The sequence below is a fragment of the Hylaeus anthracinus genome, unplaced genomic scaffold, assembly GCF_026225885.1.
Source record: "Hylaeus anthracinus isolate JK02 unplaced genomic scaffold, UHH_iyHylAnth1.0_haploid 5, whole genome shotgun sequence".
In the NCBI taxonomy this organism is placed as follows: domain Eukaryota; kingdom Metazoa; phylum Arthropoda; class Insecta; order Hymenoptera; family Colletidae; genus Hylaeus; species Hylaeus anthracinus.
Window position 1 is genome coordinate 2,657,024 of NW_026535322.1, and position 22,225 is coordinate 2,679,248.

The following is a 22,225-nucleotide window of genomic DNA, read 5'->3' on the forward strand; positions in this document are numbered from 1 at the left end:
TTATTTCAAACATTTTTTAAAGAAAACATTGAGTCGTGGCGCCATCTACTGGTGAAAAGTTAGAACTATTTCACGACAAACTTGGACGTTCTGCCACCGATGGCGCCATCGCTACGTTTATAAATGAATTCAAAATACAATAATACTAATATTAATGTATAATGTAATTCCCATACTCTTTGTAATTATTTAATTATAATCAACATCATACCAAAAATAGTTCGACTTGGTACAATTCCGAGGGAATTTATAACTTAAATTTATCAATAGCGCGTGCAACACAACATTTGCAATGCCGTCAGGTGAAAATAAACCTCTCCTAATTTTACGAGTTTTTATTTTACTTATCGTAACTCCAATGCGGATAATAAAACTGTCACCTCGCGTGCAGAGGAAAGAAAAGTGGTTTGCAAGGCACATGCAACTCGGGAAGTAACTAATTAAAACCTTCATAGCTAAACGATGATCGCATCCCGCGGAACAATTAAAAATAATAAGCCCGAATCCATCAGGCTGATTTTCTTCTTCTATAGTCTTCTGGTCTATTATTCTTGGCTGAAAATTATAAGAGACGACATAAATTAAAAAGAAACTCTATCGTTACATACCGTCTGACCTAGTAGACCTCAGATCTCATGTAAAATGTTAAATAAGATGTTAAAGTTAATCGAAAGGTGAGACAGTTTGTAATCCACCTAAATCCAAAGTGTTAAGCTGGCACGTATTGAATTTTTCGTAAATAAAGCGCCTGTTAAGCGTCGAAGTCACGCGACTGTTTAGACCTAGACCAATGAAACAATAAAAATGACAAAGAATACATCCCTCCCTTCCAACAATGTCGGTGTCTTATGGCACCACGTGTTATCCGAATCAGTGCCAATAGAATGGGACGCGGAATTGTCGTTAAAAGACACATGTGTGTAACGCGTGTGCAAGACGGTCGCGTATCGGCGTTTACGCGAAAGAAAGGCGTGGGGAGAGTTGGAATTAGAAACGAGGGACCGAAAGAGAAGAAGAGGAAACGCGTGGAGGAGGGTGGCTGTTGCATCGAGATGACTATTGCGTTCAGATAAGTTTTCGCTGCGTTTCGAGTGTCCTCGCGATATTCACGACCCCATCCATCGGATCGAAAGTTCGCTGCCCACCGTTCCGTCCTTTTTCACGGTGAAAAACAATTCGGGGTAATTCGCTGTGAAAATCATGATTTGACGAGGAAAGGGGGGTAGCATGCGGCGGGACCACGCGAAACAACGATGGAGAACACTGCCTCGCACCATCGGCACCGTTTCTTCCGTACTCTGTTTCCTCTTGAGATTGGGCTTGCACTCGGTGATGGCCGATGTCACCTTGCAGGACATGGGCAAGTACCAAGCACCGTAACGTGTCAGACGCGTGACGTAGTTTAAGTTCATTCAGCGACAGATCGTTTTGGGTTCTGGCTCACAGTTTGGATTCTGAGTCCGGTCCGAAAGGCAGTGCTATATTTTCGTAAGGTCCTGAAGGCTTCACACACTAATAGATCTCATGCTAATCTGTGCATTTTAGTTAGCCATATCTAATATAAGAGGCTCGATGCATCGAATTGTCTGTGGCTGTGTGAATAGGCTATGAGTCTATTTCGATTTAAATTGACCACGTCTTTATTTATGAAAAACGATATAAAGGTTTCGTAATTTTGACACAGCCTCTTATGGACCATACAGATTTTTATGAACCTCAGAACCACGATCCAGATCTATCAGACAGAACCCACGTCACTCTCCCAGCCGATGCTAATTACAAATTTCACAGCTGATCACTCGAAGCTTTGGTGGACGAACTTTTGAACGACAAAAAAATAAACTACCGCCGAAAATACGTTCGAATGCAATTGTCGCACCTACTTTGTGTAGGTGACGAGCACGAGCGTAGAAATCATCGTACAGGCCACGTAACAAATGTCGGTTTACCAGTGAATGTCTTTTTAAGTGATCTCTATTGCGTTAATTGAGGCGCTGCCCGTTGCATGCAAAACTACGCGTTCCACTCTGGAAAAGAGGACTTCTTAATGGAACTGGTTTAAACGTTCGTTGTAAAGCGATGAGTTACGTATTTCGGGTTCAGGGGTTACTGGGTTTCCAGTTGTTCATTGACGCCGTGCGATCGCGTTTATTTCATTACGTCTTTCACGCGGAATCTCACGCTTCATACGATAGTCAAAATGAGCTTCAGAATTTTCTTCTTTTTAATTAAATACAAATGGAATGGAATACAACCGATTTTGATTGTATTAATTTGTATTAAATTGTTATTTGAAATTATTTTCAAACCCTAACTATTGTACCAATTAAATGTATCGATTAAAATACTGGTGTTTGTGTGAAATAGCGTTAAATAAAAGAAAATTTCTCTTTTTAATCGTTTCAGAAAGAGACATCGTAGACTTGGTGTCCGGTACAGGAATGAAGCAAGAGCCTTTTGGTGTGACGGTGACGCAAAGTCGTTGTCACGGGGACGACACCCCCGCATACGAGATCACGGAAGACGCTATACTAACGCTTAGTACGAGCACTCTGTTCCCCAATGGCATGGCTCGCGATTTTTCCATTTTAGTCGTGGCCAGACCAAAACTGGGTGAGTAGCCCTTTCGATTTATTTGCTTCGATTCAGTTCTCTAGGAGCATGCCTTTGATTGAATGACTCGTTTTACGATGACAAAAAAATTAGGGTACCCAGCTGCCACGCTGTTTGCCATCTACAGCGACAGCGGAGAGGAACAGTTGGTGTTATCGTTGGGCAGTGACGTCACTCTTTACTACAGCACAACCCCAGACGACGAGGATAAACCAATTTCTTTTGGAATTGATATTTCCGACGGAAACTGGCATCGCTTAGGTTTCAGCATCAAAGGAGACGCCGTTACTCTTATCGTCGATTGCGTCCAACGAGTTACGAGAGAATTGCGTAGGAACGACCGGGAAACGGTCAGTGACACTGGCATCATAATCATCGGTCAACAGATCGTCGAAGGAAACATCTACTTGGTTGGTCGACGAAGTATCTAAAGAAACGATCAAACAGAAAATTGGTACTAGAAATTTTCCTGAAATTCTTTACAGGGCGACTTGGAAACGTTGAAGATCGCTCCGATTCCAGACGCCGCCTACGAAATTTGCACCATCTTCGCGCCAGATTGTAGAAATCAAACGCGACACAGACAAAGTGGTTATTCGAGTATGCGAAATATCGGTGGAGTGCATACCACTTCGTCCGGTTACTATGAAAATTCGGCCAGCATTGGTAGCAATCAAACGCAATGGAGTTCCAGTACTGCTAATTTTGCTAGAGGCTATGGTAGAACGTCTTCTACCGTCAATGGCCAACGGTCGAGTTACAGGAGAGGATTGGGAGAGGATCACCAGGAGACAAACGAGAATACCTCGGTCGAAGATGACGACGACTACAATTTAGTTTACAGATCCACGAACTCGACTTACGCGTCTAGACCAACCGTGGAAACGTTTCTTCAAAATCAAAACGCTGTAATTTATTTTTATAACCAATGGCAGAAATGTTTCAAGTCTTGAAACTCAAAACTAAGCATGCTGTTTAAATAAAAACAGAGTGAAGCCTCGACCAAAGAGTTCAGCGTCCAAGGTAGCCTACATTTAACGATGATTATTTACAGATCGTCAGCGGAATCGATGCAACCATAGCAGGGGAGATACAGACGACCTTGGAGACTCCTGGAAGCACCATGAATTCAATTGGAGTGAGCCCATATTCAGACTCGGTCGGAGGATCGTATTACAGCCACAGTTATTATGAGGCTCGAGGTCCACCGGGGCCACGAGGATTTCCAGGACCACCAGGCGTGGCTGGAGCACCTGGAAGGAAAGGAGAACCAGGAAGGGACGGACTGTCGGGTCAGCAAGGCTCCCCTGGCCCACCAGGCAACGTCTTCATACTGCCATCGTTGAGTCAACAAGGCAACGAGAAAGGACCAGACACTCAGGCGGAGGCCTTGAGGCAAATGCTTTCGCAGCACATGATGGCCATGAGAGGCGCCGACGGCCCCATGGGCATGACTGGCGTCCCAGGTCCCGAAGGACCGCCTGGACCTCAAGGACAGAAGGGAGAGCCTGGCGATGTCGGAGAACCTGGTCCTCGAGGCGATAGGGGTATTAGATTAATTTAAGCATTCGTAATCTAATAGTTACTCAAGAATAGACGGGTAGGTGGTTTACTCGAAGAAAAATAAAAGTAACGTTGACGCTTTGTTAGGAATTCCTGGAACTACTGGCAGGGAGGGCAGAAGAGGTCGGCCTGGAAGAGACGGGGACAGGGGTGTAAGCGGACCACCTGGAATGAAAGGTGAACAGGGTGGACCTGGGTTGCCTGGGCTACCAGGAGATAAAGGTGAAAGAGGCCAAACAGGAACCACTGGAGAACCAGGTTTACCGGGTCACGAAGGAATGCAAGGTGACGATGGTGCTCCGGGTTTGCCAGGTTTACCTGGTGAGATGGTAAGCAAGATCCTTCGACGAAGTAACATTGTATAACCATAATACGTTTTAGCAGCGATAAAGTCTCATGTATTTCGAGATCATTTTAGGGGCCCAGAGGATTCATAGGACCGCGAGGTTTTCCTGGTTTACCAGGTAACCCTGGTATTCCTGGAAGCGAAGGTCCTCCTGGAGCAAAGGGCAATACTGGTCCGCAAGGATCCTTGGGTTCGCCAGGACCACCGGGTCCAGTGGGCGCAATTGGTCCACCTGGACCTCAAGGTCTTCTAGGCCCAACTGGTCTAGTTGTGAGTTCCCTTCATATTGACATAAAGTCGATCCCATAAATATTTTCAAACATTTTAAAATCTCCTCAGGGACCCCAAGGCAAGCCTGGAATCCCAGGTCTTTCTGGAGCAGACGGATCGCCTGGGCATCCAGGGAACCCAGGAGTTCCTGGATTGAAAGGCGAGCAAGGGCCGCAGGGACCGCAAGGACCGATAGGTTTTCCTGGAATTCGTGGCGTGAAGGGCGACGAGGGCAAACGTGGAGCAGCTGGTGAACGCGGGGAAAAGGGGGATAGAGGATTGGAAGGAGAGAAAGGTGACGCGGGCGCGAAAGGAGAGATCGGATCCACTGGTCCGCAAGGAATTCCTGGCTTGGAAGGTTTCGAGGGACCCAAAGGTTTCGAAGGTCCGCGTGGTGAGACTGGACCAGCTGGACCGCCTGGCGAAAAAGGGAAGATTGGCTCTCCTGGATTCGTCGGGTATCCCGGAAATATCGGCGAGAAAGGTGACAAAGGTCAGCCTGGACGACAAGGTCCCAGCGGGGATAAAGGAGAAAGGGTATGTTAATACATTTTTTTTTTTATGTGTACAATCGCATGGTGCGCGAAAGGTAAACATCTGGCTTAATGCAACGGGAATGCATTGTTTTATTTTAGGGAAATAACGGCGCGCAAGGTGAACGTGGCGAACCAGGACCCAGAGTAAGTAAGAAAAAAGTCTACTTCGATATCGATAAACTTAAATGGAAATTAATTAATTGATTTTCGTAAAGGGTTTCAGAGGAGCTCGAGGAAGACGAGGCGCCGAAGGTTTACCAGGACCGAAGGGTGACACGGGTCAGCCAGGTCCTCCAGGACTGCAAGGAGAGTCTGGTCCGCCAGGTGTTGAAGGTCCTCGTGGTTACATCGGACCACCAGGACAAGCTGGTCTCGATGGGAAAGACGGTATTCCTGGACCAGCTGGAGAACGTGGGCCAGTAGGAGACTCTGGACCGATGGGACCACCAGGTGCACCTGGCGTGATAGGACCGCAAGGTCCCACTGGAGAACCTGGCCAGCCTGGGGAACCTGGAAGTCCGGGAGGTCCTGGGAATCCTGGAGAATCGGGCCCTCCTGGCGAGCAAGGAAAAGAGGGACCGCCAGGACCTCCCGGTTTACCAGGAAAGGAAGGCCCGCCTGGTCCTGGTGGTTTGCCAGGATTTCCTGGCGAACGAGGGCTGAATGGACTACCGGTTTGTTTTGCTTTTTATAAATACAACTGCATTTTCTACGTTTACATTGTACTTTTTTTTTCTTAATGAAGGGAACTCCAGGTCCAAAAGGAGAAATAGGATTGTCAGGGGCTCAGGGTCCAACGGGAGATAAGGGTGCTCAAGGAGAACCTGGAAAAGACGGGGAAACTGGACCTCAGGGTACTCAAGGACCTAAAGGGCCACCAGGGCCAATTGGTTTGAAAGGCAATATGGGCGATCCTGGTCCAGCAGGACCCACTGGACGAGACGGTTTGCCAGGACAACGTGGACTACCAGGGCCTCCAGGTCCTGTTGGAGTCCCAGGGGAAGATGGCGACAAGGGAGACATTGGACCACCTGGTGAGAAAGGATTTAAAGGATCTCAAGGAGAAATGGTGCGTGTAGTTCAATATTAAGTATGAGTATTCGATATGAATCTAACTACATTATTATTATTATTATTATATTTCGAAGGGTCCTCCAGGACCAACTGGATCGCAAGGACTTCGAGGCGAACCCGGCACTATTGGATTGCCTGGAGAAAAGGGACCTCCTGGAGAAATTGGGAGACAAGGCCAGAAAGGTGAAGACGGACCTGTCGGAGCACCAGGTTTATCTGGGCCGGTAGGTCTACAAGGATTACCAGGACCTCCTGGATTGAAAGGAGAAGTTGGCGATGCCGGAGCTGTTGGTCCTGTCGGGCCAGCTGGAACTCCAGGCGAACAAGGTCCAAGAGGACCCAAAGGTTCCGAAGGATCGCAAGGCCCTCCAGGTCCAGAAGGTCGACAGGGAGCAAAAGGAGACGCTGGAACGCCAGGACTTCCGGGAGTAGAGGGTCCTGAAGGAAAACCGGTAAAAAGACTTCTATATTCTTTAATTATTCGCAAAAATAACATGTTGTATATCAGGGCTGAAATCAAACGCACTTATTTTATGGATTGCAGGGTGAAAGAGGCCCAGCAGGTCCCAAAGGTGAGGAAGGTAAAAGTGGTCCGCCAGGACCACCCGGTGGCCGTGGAATAAATGGCCCAGAAGGACCGAAAGGTCACGTGGGACCACCTGGTTTCCCTGGACCTCCTGGCGAGCCTGGTTTAGCTGGTCCCAAAGGAGATCCTGGGAAAGACGGTGAGGATGGCACGCCTGGAGATCCTGGTCCTCCAGGGGACGCTGGTCCGCCAGGAAAAGAGGGGTTGCCTGGTCCATCTGGAAAATCAGTAAGAAATTACATGAGAATTCTACAATTGAAAATACAAGTAGTTAAGACTGTTCTCCATTAATACAATATTCAGGGACCAGAAGGACCAGCAGGATTGCAAGGAGGTCCAGGCATGCCAGGCGAGAAGGGAGACACGGGTCCGCCTGGAGTACAAGGTCTTCAAGGTCACACTGGCCCTCAAGGTGTGCCAGGACCGTCTGGTTTGCCAGGTCTCAGAGGTCTTCCAGGACTCGCGGGAGAGAATGGTCCACCTGGAATGCCAGGAGCAGTTGGTAGTCCAGGAAAGGCTGGCCCTGTTGGACCTAAGGGCCCAAAAGGTGACAGAGGTAGACGAGGACTCAAAGGACATCGCGGTGAACTAGGCTACTTGGGAATTAAAGGTGAACAAGGCGAAAAAGGAGAGCAAGGAGCACGAGGTGAAACTGGCCCCGAGGGATCTAAAGGTAACCAGGGACCACATGGATCACCTGGGCCTAAAGGAAACGACGGCCCTCCTGGGCTTCCAGGAATGGAAGGACCACTTGGACCTAAAGGTAGCGCTGGAAACGACGGACCAAAAGGCGAAATGGGTCCTCCAGGCCCTCCGGGGCCTCCTGGCCCGCCTGCTGAGCAACCCATGATCCCTCCAGAATTATTGTTCACCAGAGAGCAATTGTTGAGGAAAAAACGCGACGCTTCGAAAACCATGTAAGAGAAGTTTATTGTACCAATGAACTAATCTTAGTACGAATAATACATAAATAAATAAGTGATCGTTGTTGCGGCGTGTGTGACTGTTGCAGAGAGGAGGAAGACGAGAAAGATAAGGGTTCAGAAAGTACAGATCAAGACGCTCGCATCGAGGAGGAGTTGGGGCCCAAGTTCTTGGACATGTACAGCTCGATATACGCTATGAGAAAAGAACTGGATCGAATACGCAAACCCATTGGAAGCAGAGAAAATCCTGCGAGGACTTGCAAGGACCTGTTTTATGGGCATCCGCATTTCAACGATGGTAGGAATAAATTCAATCAACAAATTTTCCGACCTAACTTGCTTCTATAATAAAAGATAAATAAAACTACCTAATGGTACTTCTGAGCAAAGTGAAAAGACTATTTTCTTACATATAATTTTGTTCTTTTAATCGTTATTAAAAATGAGTAAAATGGTGCAACGGAAAAACAGGCTGGTACTGGATCGATCCAAACTTGGGGATGGCTGACGACGCCGTGTACGTTTATTGCAATATGACGAGCATGGGCGAAACCTGCGTGTATCCCGATATTCACGTGAGCCAAATGCCGAACATACCGTGGAGAAAGGAAGACAACAAAACTGATTGGTACTCGAATTTACGCGGAGGATTCAAAGTGAGTTCGAGTATGGCGACACGTTTAATTCGTATCGATTAAACAAATTTCACACACGTTGCTTACCTTGCAGATCACATACGAAACTATCGGCGTGGTGCAATTAAATTTCCTGCGTCTGTTGAGCCAAGAGGGTTATCAGAACTTTACTTACACCTGTATCAACAGCGTCGGCTGGTATAATACTCTGACTTCTAATTACGATTCCTCGATACGACTGCTCGGTGCAAACGAAGACGAATATTCCTACACGGATATCAAGCCTCGAATCATGGCTGACGGTTGCAAAACGCGTAAGAACAAAGGGGAAACCGTGTTCTTAATTCAGACTACGAAATTAGAACAATTGCCTCTAGTGGATTTCTATCCAGTCGATTATGGTTTACCACATCAGGCGTTCGGTTTCACGTTTGGGCCAATTTGCTTCAAATAAATCGTATTATCGAACTCCCATTGGCAAGACTGAATTTCAATTGTACATTATTGTCTTCCATTAATTGTTCTCTATCGCGATGATATAAATAACGTTTAAATTATTAATCGATCCAGTTTACCGTTACGTACGCACCGGTTTACTGTTCGTGAGCCGTCTAATAGTGAGAGTATTCAAGTTTTATTCTGTGTGCAATGTAAGGTGAACGCTGTTATTTATATAGAATACACTGTTAATATTGGAATCGGTTTCACTGCCATTAAGCGTAGGATGGGTATCGATATCTTGTACAGGCCGACTCTTTCATATGTTTATAAATAAATTGCAATAATATAGACGACTGCCATTTATTTCTAACAATATTAAGTTTGAATACAATAATTATATATAGGTATTATATTATCGCGTCAATATATATACAGTATGAAACAAGTTCCCTTCACCGGGGTTCCGTGGTGTAGCGGTTATCACGTCTGCTTTACACGCAGAAGGTCGCCAGTTCGATCCCGGCCGGAACCATTATTTTTTTAATCCCCTATTTTCACTCTAATCTTAATTTTTATAAATAAATTCAGCAAAAGAACTGTTCACTTTAAATTATTACCTTTTTCAAAGCACTCTGATAGTTCGAGTTGATGAGAAATAGTGACACAGTAGATGCGTACATAATCCAATCAAACTCGTTTATTACGAGCACAAGTTTCATGACCATAATGAACGAAAAATTCCATTTAGTTAGTGATCTTAATTTGATTCCAATTTACGCAAATTCCCATACAACTGTTCACTCTTACACCAAAATGAAATCTTTAAGACATCAATTTTCAGAATCACGGTCAGATCTCCATTTGTAATCGCCTTTGTTATTAAATCGCCTCTATACATTTATATCGTACAATATACAGAATGCTATCGAGTCTTACCAGTGTCCACCGTCTTCGTTGTATTTAGAACACGGAAAAAAATAACGTCCTCGTGTCGTCAGCGTTCCATCCACTCGTTTCCTCGCGGCCGAGTGAGTTAACTTGTCACGTCGGGACTCACCACGAACGGAACTCCGCGGAGTTGTTGGATAGTTAGGCGAGCCACATCGATTCGCGTCTTGGGAAGGGCTGAAAGTGAGAAGCGATTCAGAAGCGGGAGGGATCGAAGGAATTCGCGAGAATGGCGTTATATGCGTGGGCGAACCGTGAGAAAGGGCAGATGGTATCTTGTCGTGGTGGTCGGCGGTTCACACTTCCAGCTCGTACTCCTCTGGTGACAAGAAAACCAAAGTGACGGTACAGGGCCGCTTTTATCGTCGATCCTCTTCGCCACGCCTGAGTCCGCGGCGCGGGCTGAAATCGAGGGGCAACTTTTTTAGAATTAAGGATATTATAGAGCTTGTGAAACTCAAAAATCATGTGAAAATGTATATATAGTTTAGAGTTTCACAAACACTGGCGTCACGTCTAACGAACAATGTAAAGGGTATTCCAAAAGAAGTTTCAATCTGTTCGGAACTCGCGTTCAGGAAGAGCGCATCACCCTGTTGTCTTTTCACTAAACTAATCGATAGTTTCCTACGCTTGTGCAAAAACTCTTTGTACATATTTTTGTTCGATTCGCACAGTATATTCATCGATTCGGTATCATCGCACTAATATGATTTACCCCTAATGTTATTTATAAATGTGGAAACAGTAATTTGGCACAACCGATACGATAAGATGAAGTACGCAGACACGTTTAAAAGACCCATTTCGCGCGATAAAGTGTACGCGGAACGTCGAGAGCGAACACAAGCTGAGTTCTTTTGAAACGGAGCCGTCCCTGTCCCCGAGCGCTCGTCTAAGAAGTGGTGTGGGGGATAAAAGGTTTCCTTGTTTAACAAAATATCGTCTCCGAGCCATTAGCCCGACCGTTACCACTTCAACGCGATTTTCTGCTCCTGCCACGTCGAGGAGGTGCTTCAGAATCTGCGGATCCTTCGACCTATCAAGTGCAGACTGCTTGCTCTTCCCCCCCCCCCTCCTCCTCCCCCACCCTCACCCTCACCCTCCGCGGAGTCACAGCGGTGCAGTTGATATTAATTTCTTCGATTTACCAATGTTTTCGAATAAATTCAATAATCGTGTAATACATTTTACCATGTCAGAGTTTCACAAGCGTTAGCACTGTTAATAACGTGAATTTATTATTTAGGAAATTTTCATTGATAATATTTCTCGTAAGCATTTGAAGATAGTACGTTGTAATTAGCGAGACCGCGGTTGGGTAGACGTACAACACATTCGACAGAGATGATGATCATCGATTTTCAGGTAACAATAAATAAAATATTTATCGTCGATGGTCGTTGTTACGACTGTCTCTGGTAACCGTAATGTCACGGTCCGAGCCGTGTGAAACGCACAGGTGTCGCTCACTAACATTTCATCGCTGTCGTCTTTCTGTTTAAGCGCACAGACCAGAATACTGCCTTGAAAGAAATTTATCTATAACCCACTGGCTCTTGTTAGAATCAGCGCCACAGCTAATTAAGATCGTTGTGGGTCCTTGGTGTTTATCAATTATTAGAAAAATGGAAAGAGAAATCTTGGACAAAATTCCTGTATTCATATCCTCAATTTTTATTGGCATACGTTCGATTCGATTTTCAGGACGATGACAAATAATTCAATTATAGTTTCAAGTAAATCATATTACATTTTCAAGCATATTTTAATCGTCTTACGATGTCATTATCAGACTGCGAATTATATGCATTTATGGCGTACACTAATATAGAAAACCTTCTAAAAATATAATATGCTGAATATAATATTCACTGGGATGTACGTGTCCTAATAGGGTCGAAAGGGTTGAAATACAAACTTCCCTTGAAGTTCCTCTTGGAAAATTATTCACACCCCCACGATATACCAAACTGTCCCCTCCGGACGAAGATAAACACCGAGAAAAAGTGTTACTTTCATCCCCAAAGTCTGGCTTGCTTCCTCTCTCGAATCCAGACGATCGCATCCCCCAAGTTCGATGCACCTGACCCGCGACAGAGAATTCTCGAACAAGCCTTGGGGGCGGACGGCGCTTCCTCCCCCGACACACGGATCCCGGATCCTCCGCGTTGAACATTCTCCTCGATTATTAGAGGAAAACGTGCGAGGAGTTGACTTTCGACGCTCGGGGGTCTCCAGGGTCGGTCGGGGGTGGTTTTGCGTTCCCTCGGCCACGACAGCGCGCCAGCACGACCACCGTGAGTCGCGAGCTTTCGATGGGGTGGCTCCGCCTATCAGCCAATCGTTTGCGGTCCTCGACTACCCCTGGTGCGCGCGCGATCCCTTGGTTGGGCGTGTTACGCGACGGAGGCGATCAACGGCGACCTACCTTGGCCACCCCCGAAGCGGCGAGCAGAGACCAAAAATTACGAGCCATAGATCACGCGTACACGGTGTGCATCCACGCAGTCCTCGCGATAAAGGATCTCGCGGTTCGATTCAACCGTTCAGTCGCGTCGGTTCGCGATCGTTACCCTCGAAGAGGAACGTCCAACGAGGACGGAACAATACCATACACGAAGTGAACATACGAGGAGGTTCGATTGGTCTTTTGTGATTTTTTTGAGGGGACCTTGCGAAGCACGGTGGTTCAAAACACACAAGTTTTGGGGGATTCGACGTTGTATCGGAGTACAGTGATATCGATAGTTTGTTTCGACCCTCGGGTCAGGTCAGATGGTACAGTGATTGTAGGAGTTGGAATACTCCTTGAAAGTACAGCTTGTTGAATATGTGATTGCATATGTGATGGTTAAATATTGCTAGTAAATGATGGCTAAATTGTTTCACTGTGATAGAACGTGTTCATGCGAGAACGGAACTACAAACATTAACATTTGTGACGTTTAACGCTAGGTTTACGAAACGCGATTATTTTGACCCATTCGTATTTTCACAAGGTTTTACAGAAACCGTTTATATTTTTCGCCAACGGGTAGCAAGTAGAGCCTTATTTTCGTGGATCAAGCAAACTAAACAATTTTTCTTTTGTTTTCTAAACAAATCTAGATGGCCGTTGGTTTGGTAGACACGAGAGAATGGGAAACATTGTTGGAGATTCGTCTGTGAATATCTGCCGTATCTTCGAGAACGATTGACCCACCTTTCGAGTATTTTTAATTCTTGTCGAAGAACTGCGTTCAACGAACCAGTAGCTGAAACTTCGAGAGATCGCTTTCAAGGTAAGTCGAGAATGTTGATTTTTTATTCGTTTTATTCGTTATTTGCGTTCATCAAAGAAGTATTGCATATATATAAAATATGTTTGAGGTTCGAAATAGAATTTTTGCATGTGTACAATTAGGCGTAAGCAAACAAAATGGCGCTAATGATGGACGCAAAGATGGTCTCTGTTTTGACACCACCATAATGGCGCAATGCTTTGATACTTGGTACATTGAGCATTAAACAAAGCTCTACGATCGCCCTACGAAGAATTTTTCAAAGATCGTCGATCGGACCCAAGGATTCGCGAATTCTTCCAAAATTCTACACCTCCGTCAGCACCCTTAGGTGTGTCTCTTCAGCCCCGCTTCGTTCAAACATGAAACTATTAGGCGTGACATGTGTCGCTGTTCGACGGTTCTGTAATTATCCGTGAGTAAACGCACCTGTAAGTCCAGCTTTTTAGGGCGCCGAGGTGTGTAATTGTCCGTCCACGGCTTGCCTCCTCGCAGCGTGATGTACGTCATTGCGTAAGGTCCACGCATATGCCGAAAGGCGTTCGCACATGTTGGCCCAAGCGTCACGGCGATCCGCGTCCATGCGTACGATATTCGGTGACAATATTTTATGGCACGCGATGTGCTTTTGCTCGATCGCGACCGAATTCAACGTACTTGGAGCAATTCGCTGGGGTGTTTCTGTGGCCTTTAAACTCTGTACTTACGGTGGAAATTTATGTGCATTACACGCCGTGTCTCGTGACACTTATTACAGGGTGACTGTACGTGTCATAAGAGGCGACGTTCTTGTCCACGTACGGTTGGTATAGGCCGCAATTATTGCAAAAACCAGCCCGACCTCCCATCTCCTTTAATTAACAGGTTTGGTGTCGCGATGGTTGGTAATGATTGGCGTGACTGTGACTCGAAGTCGTACACATGGTGATTCGATCGATTCGTTTCTATTGATGAAAGTCGTGGTCGATTATTAGACAGAATAAATACATAAGAATATAGTTTAATTTTTCCTCATTTGACGTGTTTTAAAGATACCTTTATTGGTGTGGTCTTTACTACTCCAGACGCTTAAAAGCCTAAATAATAATTCAGTTCGAACAATTTTTCGTCATCTGCTGTAAAAGTTCGCGGGACAAGAAGAGTTTCAATAAAACAAGGCAGGAAGTAATCGTGCGCCAGTCGATATCACGACCACTGGAAAGGATCTACCACTCCAAGTCACGGAGATCTAGGAACGAGTGCTCTGCACGGCATGCTCGATCGAGTCATGCAATCACTGCCAATCGTGTGAAGCGTGCACGTGCGCGACCGAAACTAATTCAACACAGCCGTTGCCGAATTAAAATCGGTTTAGAAGTCGACTCCACGTTGATTCTATAATGATTGTCCTGATGCTAGACACCTCTCGATTAATTTAAAAGAATAGGTCTCTGGAAGATTAGAGATTTAAATCGTACGAAATGTATGCAATTTATATAATATATTTATTTGTATACGTCCAGCCACAACTGAGCTGACACGCGTGTCTAGATATTTAAGAAACGAAATCCTAAAGTTCCTTTTAGAATAGCGCTGTGCTGATTGTAAAAACGTCTATAATGATAGCATTTATATAAACTTCGTATAATCACGATACTTATTGTACAAACGTTGCAGTTAAAGTCAGGGGTGAATGACGAAAGCCGAAGTAATATGGATAAAAAAAACATGGATTAATACAATTAGGAGGAACGCGATACGCGACTCGATCGGAAATCAGCAAAAGTGTTTCTAAATATGCAAATGTGAACAGGTTGCACCACCCACGTTATCGTTACAATTGCAGTGACGATTTATTATTCAACAGCGTCTAATTGCAGTCGACCCTTTCAGACATCAAAAGTCACGACAGGGGTGGCCGACGATAATGTTTACGGGGAACTCTTCAAAAATTAACGAAAATCGTGACGCGAGTAGAAAAATGATCCGTCCGACCGGAAACTCGTGACCTGTAATTATATATCTGTTTAGACGTAACGCGATAAGATTATTTAATTGCGTTTAATTAAAGAGACTCGAGATTTTCGCAGCGACTAATTTAATTAATTGTGCCCTCGTAACGCGGTACTCAGGCGCACGTGTCCCTTCTCATCCAAGTTTAACACGGTCCCGATTGCGAGGTCCAGGTGAAAATTACTCAGCAAGGTGCGTCACGCTTCGCGGTTGCTCGGAAAAGGATCCTTAACGCCACGTCCCTTTTTTTCTCGATGAACCCACTTTGTACCTCCTATTGTACTCGAACAATGAACGACACTGTCATGATCGAATTAGGGAGAAAAGTTGAACACTTATTTGAAAACATGGAACCTATCATTTAATGTAGACAATTTTCTTTAATAGACGAAGAGGGTACGAATATTTATGGGACTGACTGTATGTGATACATTTACGAACATTGTTCTGCAATAATTTCTTTAACAAAACCGAAGCGAGCAGGGCCGAGAAAGGTTGTCGAGGTATCATTTTTAAAGGCAGTTTAACGGAAGCCCATCGATCATAAGAACTTCGACAAGCTCGTCACAGTTGTGCCCCAACCTCGCTTAATGCCAACCCAATGACTTTTCGATAGTTTCGCTAGATGCAAGGTGTCGAAAGTCGAGTGAAAAACTCCACGGAACCGTCGCTTCTATGCAAATTTTTTTCCTCGTCACGTCACGTGCGGCCTTTCGCATAAAAAATGCTGAACGAAGAGAGCGTCCCCTGGAAATCAATAGGCCCTTTTGGAAAACCCTTTACCTCCACAGCATAATAGAGCAAATAAATCTATATCGGTCGATCTTTCACGCTATTCGAAACAAATGCGTAACATCGGCGAAAGAAAAGGAGTTTTCCTTCGTTCTTATTCAGCGTCGGAATAAGCGTGCTTCCAACATTGCTCGCCACAAGGAACAGAACTTGACTTTCGGCAGTCGTGTTCGTGTAAAGCGCAACATATGCTCCGTGCGTGCGTAAACGCGGTAGGCGTTCATGCAAACAGGGTCAAACAATCCGCTCCTGCCTAAGTGCGCACCTACAAGCCAACAGCACGGGGAAAATAGTCACCTTCCCGATATTTACGTAAGCTTAACTTTCACTTTCCATCAACGTCGCGTTCAAATTTATTCGCCATTAATTAATACGAGACTCCGTCTGGTTTTCGAGGAGAGCTCACCAGTTAACCGTCGCTAATTAAAGGCGAATCGTGATCAAATGGAATGACAATTTATTTAAAATTATCTAAAATTTATTTATCTAACATCACTCCATCAGGTAAATCTAAATAATATCAGAACATATGGGGTTCGAGGCAAGTGAGAATCAGTTGCAAAATGGAGTCGTTCCCTCTCGATGCCTTCGTCGTCCAACAATACGCCGGCGGCGTTCCCGCTGTACACAGAGCGAAAGTGGTCATCGAACACTGGAAATATTATGGCAGGTTAACGCTCACACGCGAGGTCCGCCGTCGCTCCAGACCTGGGGGCGGACTATTAAAAAGTCAGTCGCTGGTAAGGATCTCGACGGGGTCGACGGCGGTGGAAGTAATGACGGTGTCGGTGATACTGGTCTCGGGACGAAGGGTGCGGCGAAGCGTGGCATCATCCACCAGGACCCTCGGTGGTTTACCGCCCGATAAGGCTGAACGTTGCCCCACGTCACCGATGCATTATTGAGCCTGAGAACCCTACAGGTGGCCTAGCGTTCTATTGGAACGAGAAAGACCGCGGCAGAGTCGCCCCGAGGCCCTCAACAAAGAGGGTGCCCTCTCGCCAGGGCCACGGAGAACGAAGAGGTGGAGAACCGTGAGCTGGTTCGAAAAGGGGTAGCAAAAGTCACCAGAAGGGTGGAGGAGTATTTTAACTCGACCTCCAGGCTAGCGCGACTTCGTGACTCCTGTCGGGGAGAACTTGTACTCCCGTTCCTCTTCCGTCGCTGCAATCCAAAAATTAACCCCTTGCGCTGGAGAGACTTTTCTGGCGAACTTGAGGAATAAGTGGCATAGTCGGTTATCATAAGAAGAGAATTCTTTGGTAATAGCCATCGTCAACTTATGTACCTCCATATCTTCATTAATAACAGTGGAATTTTTGCGAAAAAACCGTTAGATTATAATTTAAAAGTTTCATTTGCTCTGGTTCGAGTCCTTCAGATCACTCTCACCTTTTTTTTTATAACGCCTGTATTTTCTCGTTTTGTTTCTTAAATATATTACACCAAGGAAGACTCGAAAACCTACCTGTTTTATTTATGGCACGACTCGATGTCCAAAACCTTCCGATTGATATCCAGCTCTCTTTTCCTTCCTCTGAAATATACAGCTCTCAATATATCTCTTCGTGACTACGGCATAAATTCTATAATGTTTATTTACAATCGTCTTTATAAGAGCATCGAGCTTCTAGCCGGTTCCGACATCAGTGAAATTGAAGTCACTAAGTCGTGAGCATCGAAGAATCGAACATCGTCGTAGGCGAGCGATGTTTAACAATCGTCAAGCTTGTCATTACATGTTGAAATATGCAACGACCCGTCGCTCGGTGACTGTAAGTTCCTCCATTGAACGAGAAATTACTGGAGAAGTCACGACAACCGCGACGAGAGTAGCGTTCCGCCGTCGCTGAAAATGACAGATAATGAAGAGTAACTTCCTCGTGGAAAAGCGAAACCGATATTACTGTTTCGTCGTAGGCGGTGTACAGTTTTCGCTGAAATAATCTCATAAAATATGTAAATATTATGTAAAACAACGATGGAAGATGAAGTATGAGCTTTTATATCACAAAACGAGCATTTAAATATAGGGGCGGATGGGTTAAATCGAGTCATTTGGACATTCTCTTAAATTCTCTAAAAAGCGTGACAAAAGTGTCTATGGCACCTCGAGAGGAAACAAAATTAAAACGCTTCGACTGGAACGTTTATAACTATCGCGTAGCTCGAAATTTCGTTTTATCGCTGATATGCTTGATGCGATTTCATTTTGCTGGACAGGTTCGAGGTAAAAATGGAGGACAACAGTCGAGGCGAGAGTTTGTGCAAAGTCTGCGGCGACAAGGCTTCTGGGAAACATTACGGTGTACCGAGTTGCGACGGGTGTCGCGGATTCTTCAAGCGGTCGATCCGCAGGTATGCAAGGTAATCAATCTTCCATCGTTTTTGAAATAACTGCACATACAAACAGCACTTGCGCAGTCGCGAGGTACCATGTCTACCAATGTCTTACCGTCGTAGTTTTAGAAATGGAAAAATGAATTTTTGTTGAAATTCTGTTTAATAACACCGAGTTCCTTTGTTCAGGAACTTGGACTACGTGTGCAAGGAAAACGGTCGTTGCATCGTGGACGTTTCGCGGCGAAATCAGTGCCAGGCATGTCGTTTCACCAAGTGCCTCCAGGTTAACATGAAACGAGATGGTACGCTTCGTTTCACCGGTGATTAAGACTTTAGATTCTTCTCTTTATATGTAAGCAATCTAACGCGCTGTAGAATAGAAAATGAAGTAGCTGGAGACACCAATGTGTGCTGGAACAAAAACAGTCCATTTTTTAGCTTTTTTTTTTCTTGGAATTATACTGTTTCTTTGATGATTTATATACTTACACGATATTACACGAGTACAGAGGTCCCCAAGCTGTACAAAGTTCACAAAATTTGTGTGTTTGTAAATTTCCCGACTCTTCGATTAGCCGATTCTTCAGCTTTCTAAATTTCTGAACCTCAACCACCGTCTGTCGAACGCCTTGCGAACGACAGAAACCGCGACGTTCCTCGTTCTCCGCTTCGCGCGCCGCGCAAACATCGCGCGTAGGATCGTTCGCCACCGACGAGGACGTTAGAATGCATCGAGATTTTTTCCGTGTCTCCTCGACAAAGAAATAGAGAAGGGTGTCCCGTCGAACGAAATAAAAAGGGCTGCTCTCGCGCGCCCACATGAAACTCTATACTCGTCCGCGCCAGAATCCGGAAAGTTAGCCTAGCCACGAGCGGAAGAGCGGTGTCACGAGCAGCCTGACGTTCACAGCTTTTGTAAACACTTCCATCCCGGCTAGGGCAGCCCGATAATCCAAACACTTGATTGCTGCGGGGATATCAATTAGCAACGGAGAGGACACGAGAGGTGCCGTTAATGGTCTGCACTTCTACGGGTCTGATTGTCCTCGAGCTGGAAAAAAAAAATGAAAATAAGGGGTCAATAACGGGTGCATCGGAGTACCAACGCGAAAGGGCATCGCAAGATTGATTTTATTTCGTTATAGACCTCTGCGTGCTCGGGCTTCTTTCGGTGATACGGTTTGTTGCGATATCTTGATCGTTTCTGAATTAGAAATTCATTTCGCGATAGGGAAGTGGTCGTGACAAGTAGATATACTTTTTCCGAAATGAAGATACTTTAAATGGGATCGATTAGGCATAAACTCGCGATATTGAACGTAAAAAAATCGCACCAATGCAATCGATATTCGAAACGCTAAAAATGGACAATACTTACAGCGGTTCAACACGAAAGGGCTCCACGAAACACCTCGTCGTTGGTGGCGGCAGCGAGGAGAGGTCCTGCAGGTCTCTACTCTGGAATCTCGCACGTTTACCATGCAGCGAGCAATCCTTATCATCCCCTTCTGTATCCTGCGCTGTTCCCTTTCAAGCCAACGGTGCCAGCATTCACGCCATCGGTTGGTAAGTGGAATTACTCGTTCATTTTTTTCAGGCAAAATATGACATCTGTAAGGTTCTCTAAAAAGGCTTTAGGACTTTGTTGATTAATGACAAAAAAAAAAAAACAACAAATTTTTAGCACACTTTTTGCCACGGTCGCCAACAGAACCAATAACAGTGACCGCCGCCAAGGAGGACGAAGTTACGAGCTCCGAGGAAGCTGGAACGTTGGACAGTAGGATTGAAACAAAGGGTGAGGATTTTTGTTCATGGTGCAAGTTCGCTATATTTTTTGTTCGATTTGTATCGTTGTAAATAATACTTGACCGAATTGTGGTGTTCATTGTCAAATCGTTCGCTTATCTTCAATAGTCGCATCTCTAATTTTGCAGAGGAACTAGTGAGCACTCGATTAGCACCACCGATCGTCAACTCCGCGTCCTCGGAGTATATCACCAATTTCTCAATTTTACCCACGGAAAATATCTATGAATTCGCCGCGAAGTTACTTTTCTTTGCTGTCAGATGGGCGAGAAGCATTCATTCTTTCTTACAAGTAAGTTGCAATTCACGTTCTTGTTCTCGTTTATTAAATAACAGCATTGTGAAAATTTCAATCGTTTAACTTTAAGTAACAGACCAGTAGTGTCTCTAAAATTCTACAATGCCTTTTGCTTTGTCTGAAGTTGCCATACAGAGACCAGACGATTCTACTGGAGGAGTCCTGGAGCGAGCTTTTCGTGTTGACAGCGGCGCAGTGGAATTTCCCTGTCGAGGAAACCGCTTTAGTGCCCAGCGACTTGTCGCCAGACAGGAAGGAAGCGCTCGTCGACGAGGTGAGAAGGTTGAAGGAGTTATTGGGAAAATGCGCCCTCCTCAGGGTCGATCACTCGGAGTACGCCTGCCTCAAGGCTATCGTTCTCTTCAAAGGAGGTACGAACACATTTCTCAATCTCGAAAGTTTAGAAAACAGGTGGCAGAGATTTTCGCAGTATCCTAAAATAATATCGAAATGTTTCGTGTACGTATATATTCGTACGCATATATATATAAAATATGAAATTATTGAATGAAACGTGTATGAACAACGAACAAATGACTATTATTACGCGTTATTTAGAATCTCGAGGGCTCTGCGATCGAGGAAGGGTAACAACCCTTCAAGAGCAAACGGTGGCCGTGTTCTGCGAAAGGGATGCTCGTAGGGTTGGGCGTCTGTTGCTGCTGTTACCCCCAGCTCGTGCACTCTGTCGATCAACCCTGCAAGAATTGCTATTCAAACCAACTGTAGGTGATGTCAGTGTGGAACGATTGCTGGGCGACATGGTCAGCGCCCTGAGGCCGACATAACGCGACTTATAGTCGATTCCTGCTCTATCCATACGAGGTTCATCCAGTGAACGAGCAATTTTTCCTTAAAAAATGTTCCAAACGCGCAATTGAAATACTTTCTTCGAGCGTACGATTCCTTCCATTGAACGTGGGTCAAAGTTACCTTTGTCACTTCTACCAAACGATGAATTTTTTATCGTAACAATAAATTCGACTATTATCTAGTCGTTGAAAAAGCATTTGAACCGCAGCTTCGATGGAAACGTACGCAAAGTAGTTTCGCGTTAGTCGCGTATTAATAGTATTACATTAAATCTAGTCAATTGTTTATTACATGTATTGTAAACTAGGGCTATCGAGTTTGATTGCGTATCTGTGAATACTCGGTGACGAATATTTATAGCGTAAGTAGCACTACTATACTCCGTTCAGTGAGACAACAATTCTATAAACAAATCCATATGATTGTTATCATTTCTGCCCTAGTGCGAGTCACGTAGTTTTGTTCACAGTGTTTTCTCGTTAAACGAAGTATATAAAGGGTAATTCGAACGATGTAAACCTTAAGATACTAGGTCAAGTTGTAATATGCAAATTCCTCGAGACATGATAAAGAAATAGAAACTCTTTAATGTTATTTATAGGGTTTAAAGTTTAAATATTCAAGGGATAAAGAATGAGATGGACAACCTCCACGACCTATGAAGAATTTATATTTAAATCAAATTATCCCTGAAAAGGTGTCACGCGACGCTATAACCATCTAGCGGCCAGGTCTGTACTAATTCGCCTGTAGGTATGCAACCCGGCATACTTTCCTGCAAGCAGGTTACCTATCGCATCTTTAGCCCCGAACGGTGCGTGCGACACTATAGCCATCTAGCGGCCACGTCTGAACTAATTCGCCTGTAGATAGGCAACCTGCTTGCAGTTACCAGTACTCACGGTTGCATATCTACAGGCGAATTAGTTCAGACGTGGCCGCTAGATGGCTATAGC

At 45.0% G+C, this 22,225-nt stretch overlaps 2 protein-coding genes and 1 non-coding gene across 3 annotated transcripts; all 3 read left to right on the plus strand.

Annotated features, from left to right (window-relative positions):
- Positions 1–1,227: 1,227 nt before the first annotated feature.
- LOC128895794 (collagen alpha-1(V) chain-like) lies at positions 1,228–9,334 on the plus strand. Its single transcript, XM_054158720.1, has 17 exons — positions 1,228–1,360; positions 2,407–2,613; positions 2,707–3,023; positions 3,099–3,521; positions 3,668–4,160; positions 4,264–4,505; positions 4,595–4,792; positions 4,862–5,329; positions 5,428–5,472; positions 5,544–6,002; positions 6,074–6,397; positions 6,477–6,854; positions 6,947–7,216; positions 7,292–7,905; positions 8,001–8,212; positions 8,386–8,570; positions 8,644–9,334. The coding sequence occupies exons 1-17, from the start codon at positions 1,228–1,230 to the stop codon at positions 9,001–9,003; spliced, it is 5,328 nt and encodes a 1,775-aa protein (XP_054014695.1). The 3' UTR covers positions 9,004–9,334.
- A 115-nt stretch (positions 9,335–9,449) lies between these two features.
- On the plus strand, positions 9,450–9,522 carry Trnav-uac (transfer RNA valine (anticodon UAC)). Its single transcript has one exon. It is a non-coding gene; the product is annotated as a tRNA-Val (tRNA).
- A 2,946-nt stretch (positions 9,523–12,468) lies between these two features.
- Positions 12,469–21,609, plus strand: LOC128896064 (protein dissatisfaction-like). The gene is made up of 9 exons (XM_054159218.1): positions 12,469–12,577; positions 13,050–13,222; positions 18,230–18,373; positions 18,536–18,651; positions 19,730–19,915; positions 20,034–20,147; positions 20,287–20,450; positions 20,581–20,827; positions 21,015–21,609. Exons 3-9 carry the CDS (start codon positions 18,243–18,245, stop codon positions 21,242–21,244), a joined length of 1,188 nt encoding a protein of 395 aa, XP_054015193.1. The 5' UTR covers positions 12,469–12,577; positions 13,050–13,222; positions 18,230–18,242; the 3' UTR covers positions 21,245–21,609.
- Positions 21,610–22,225: the final 616 nt, after the last annotated feature.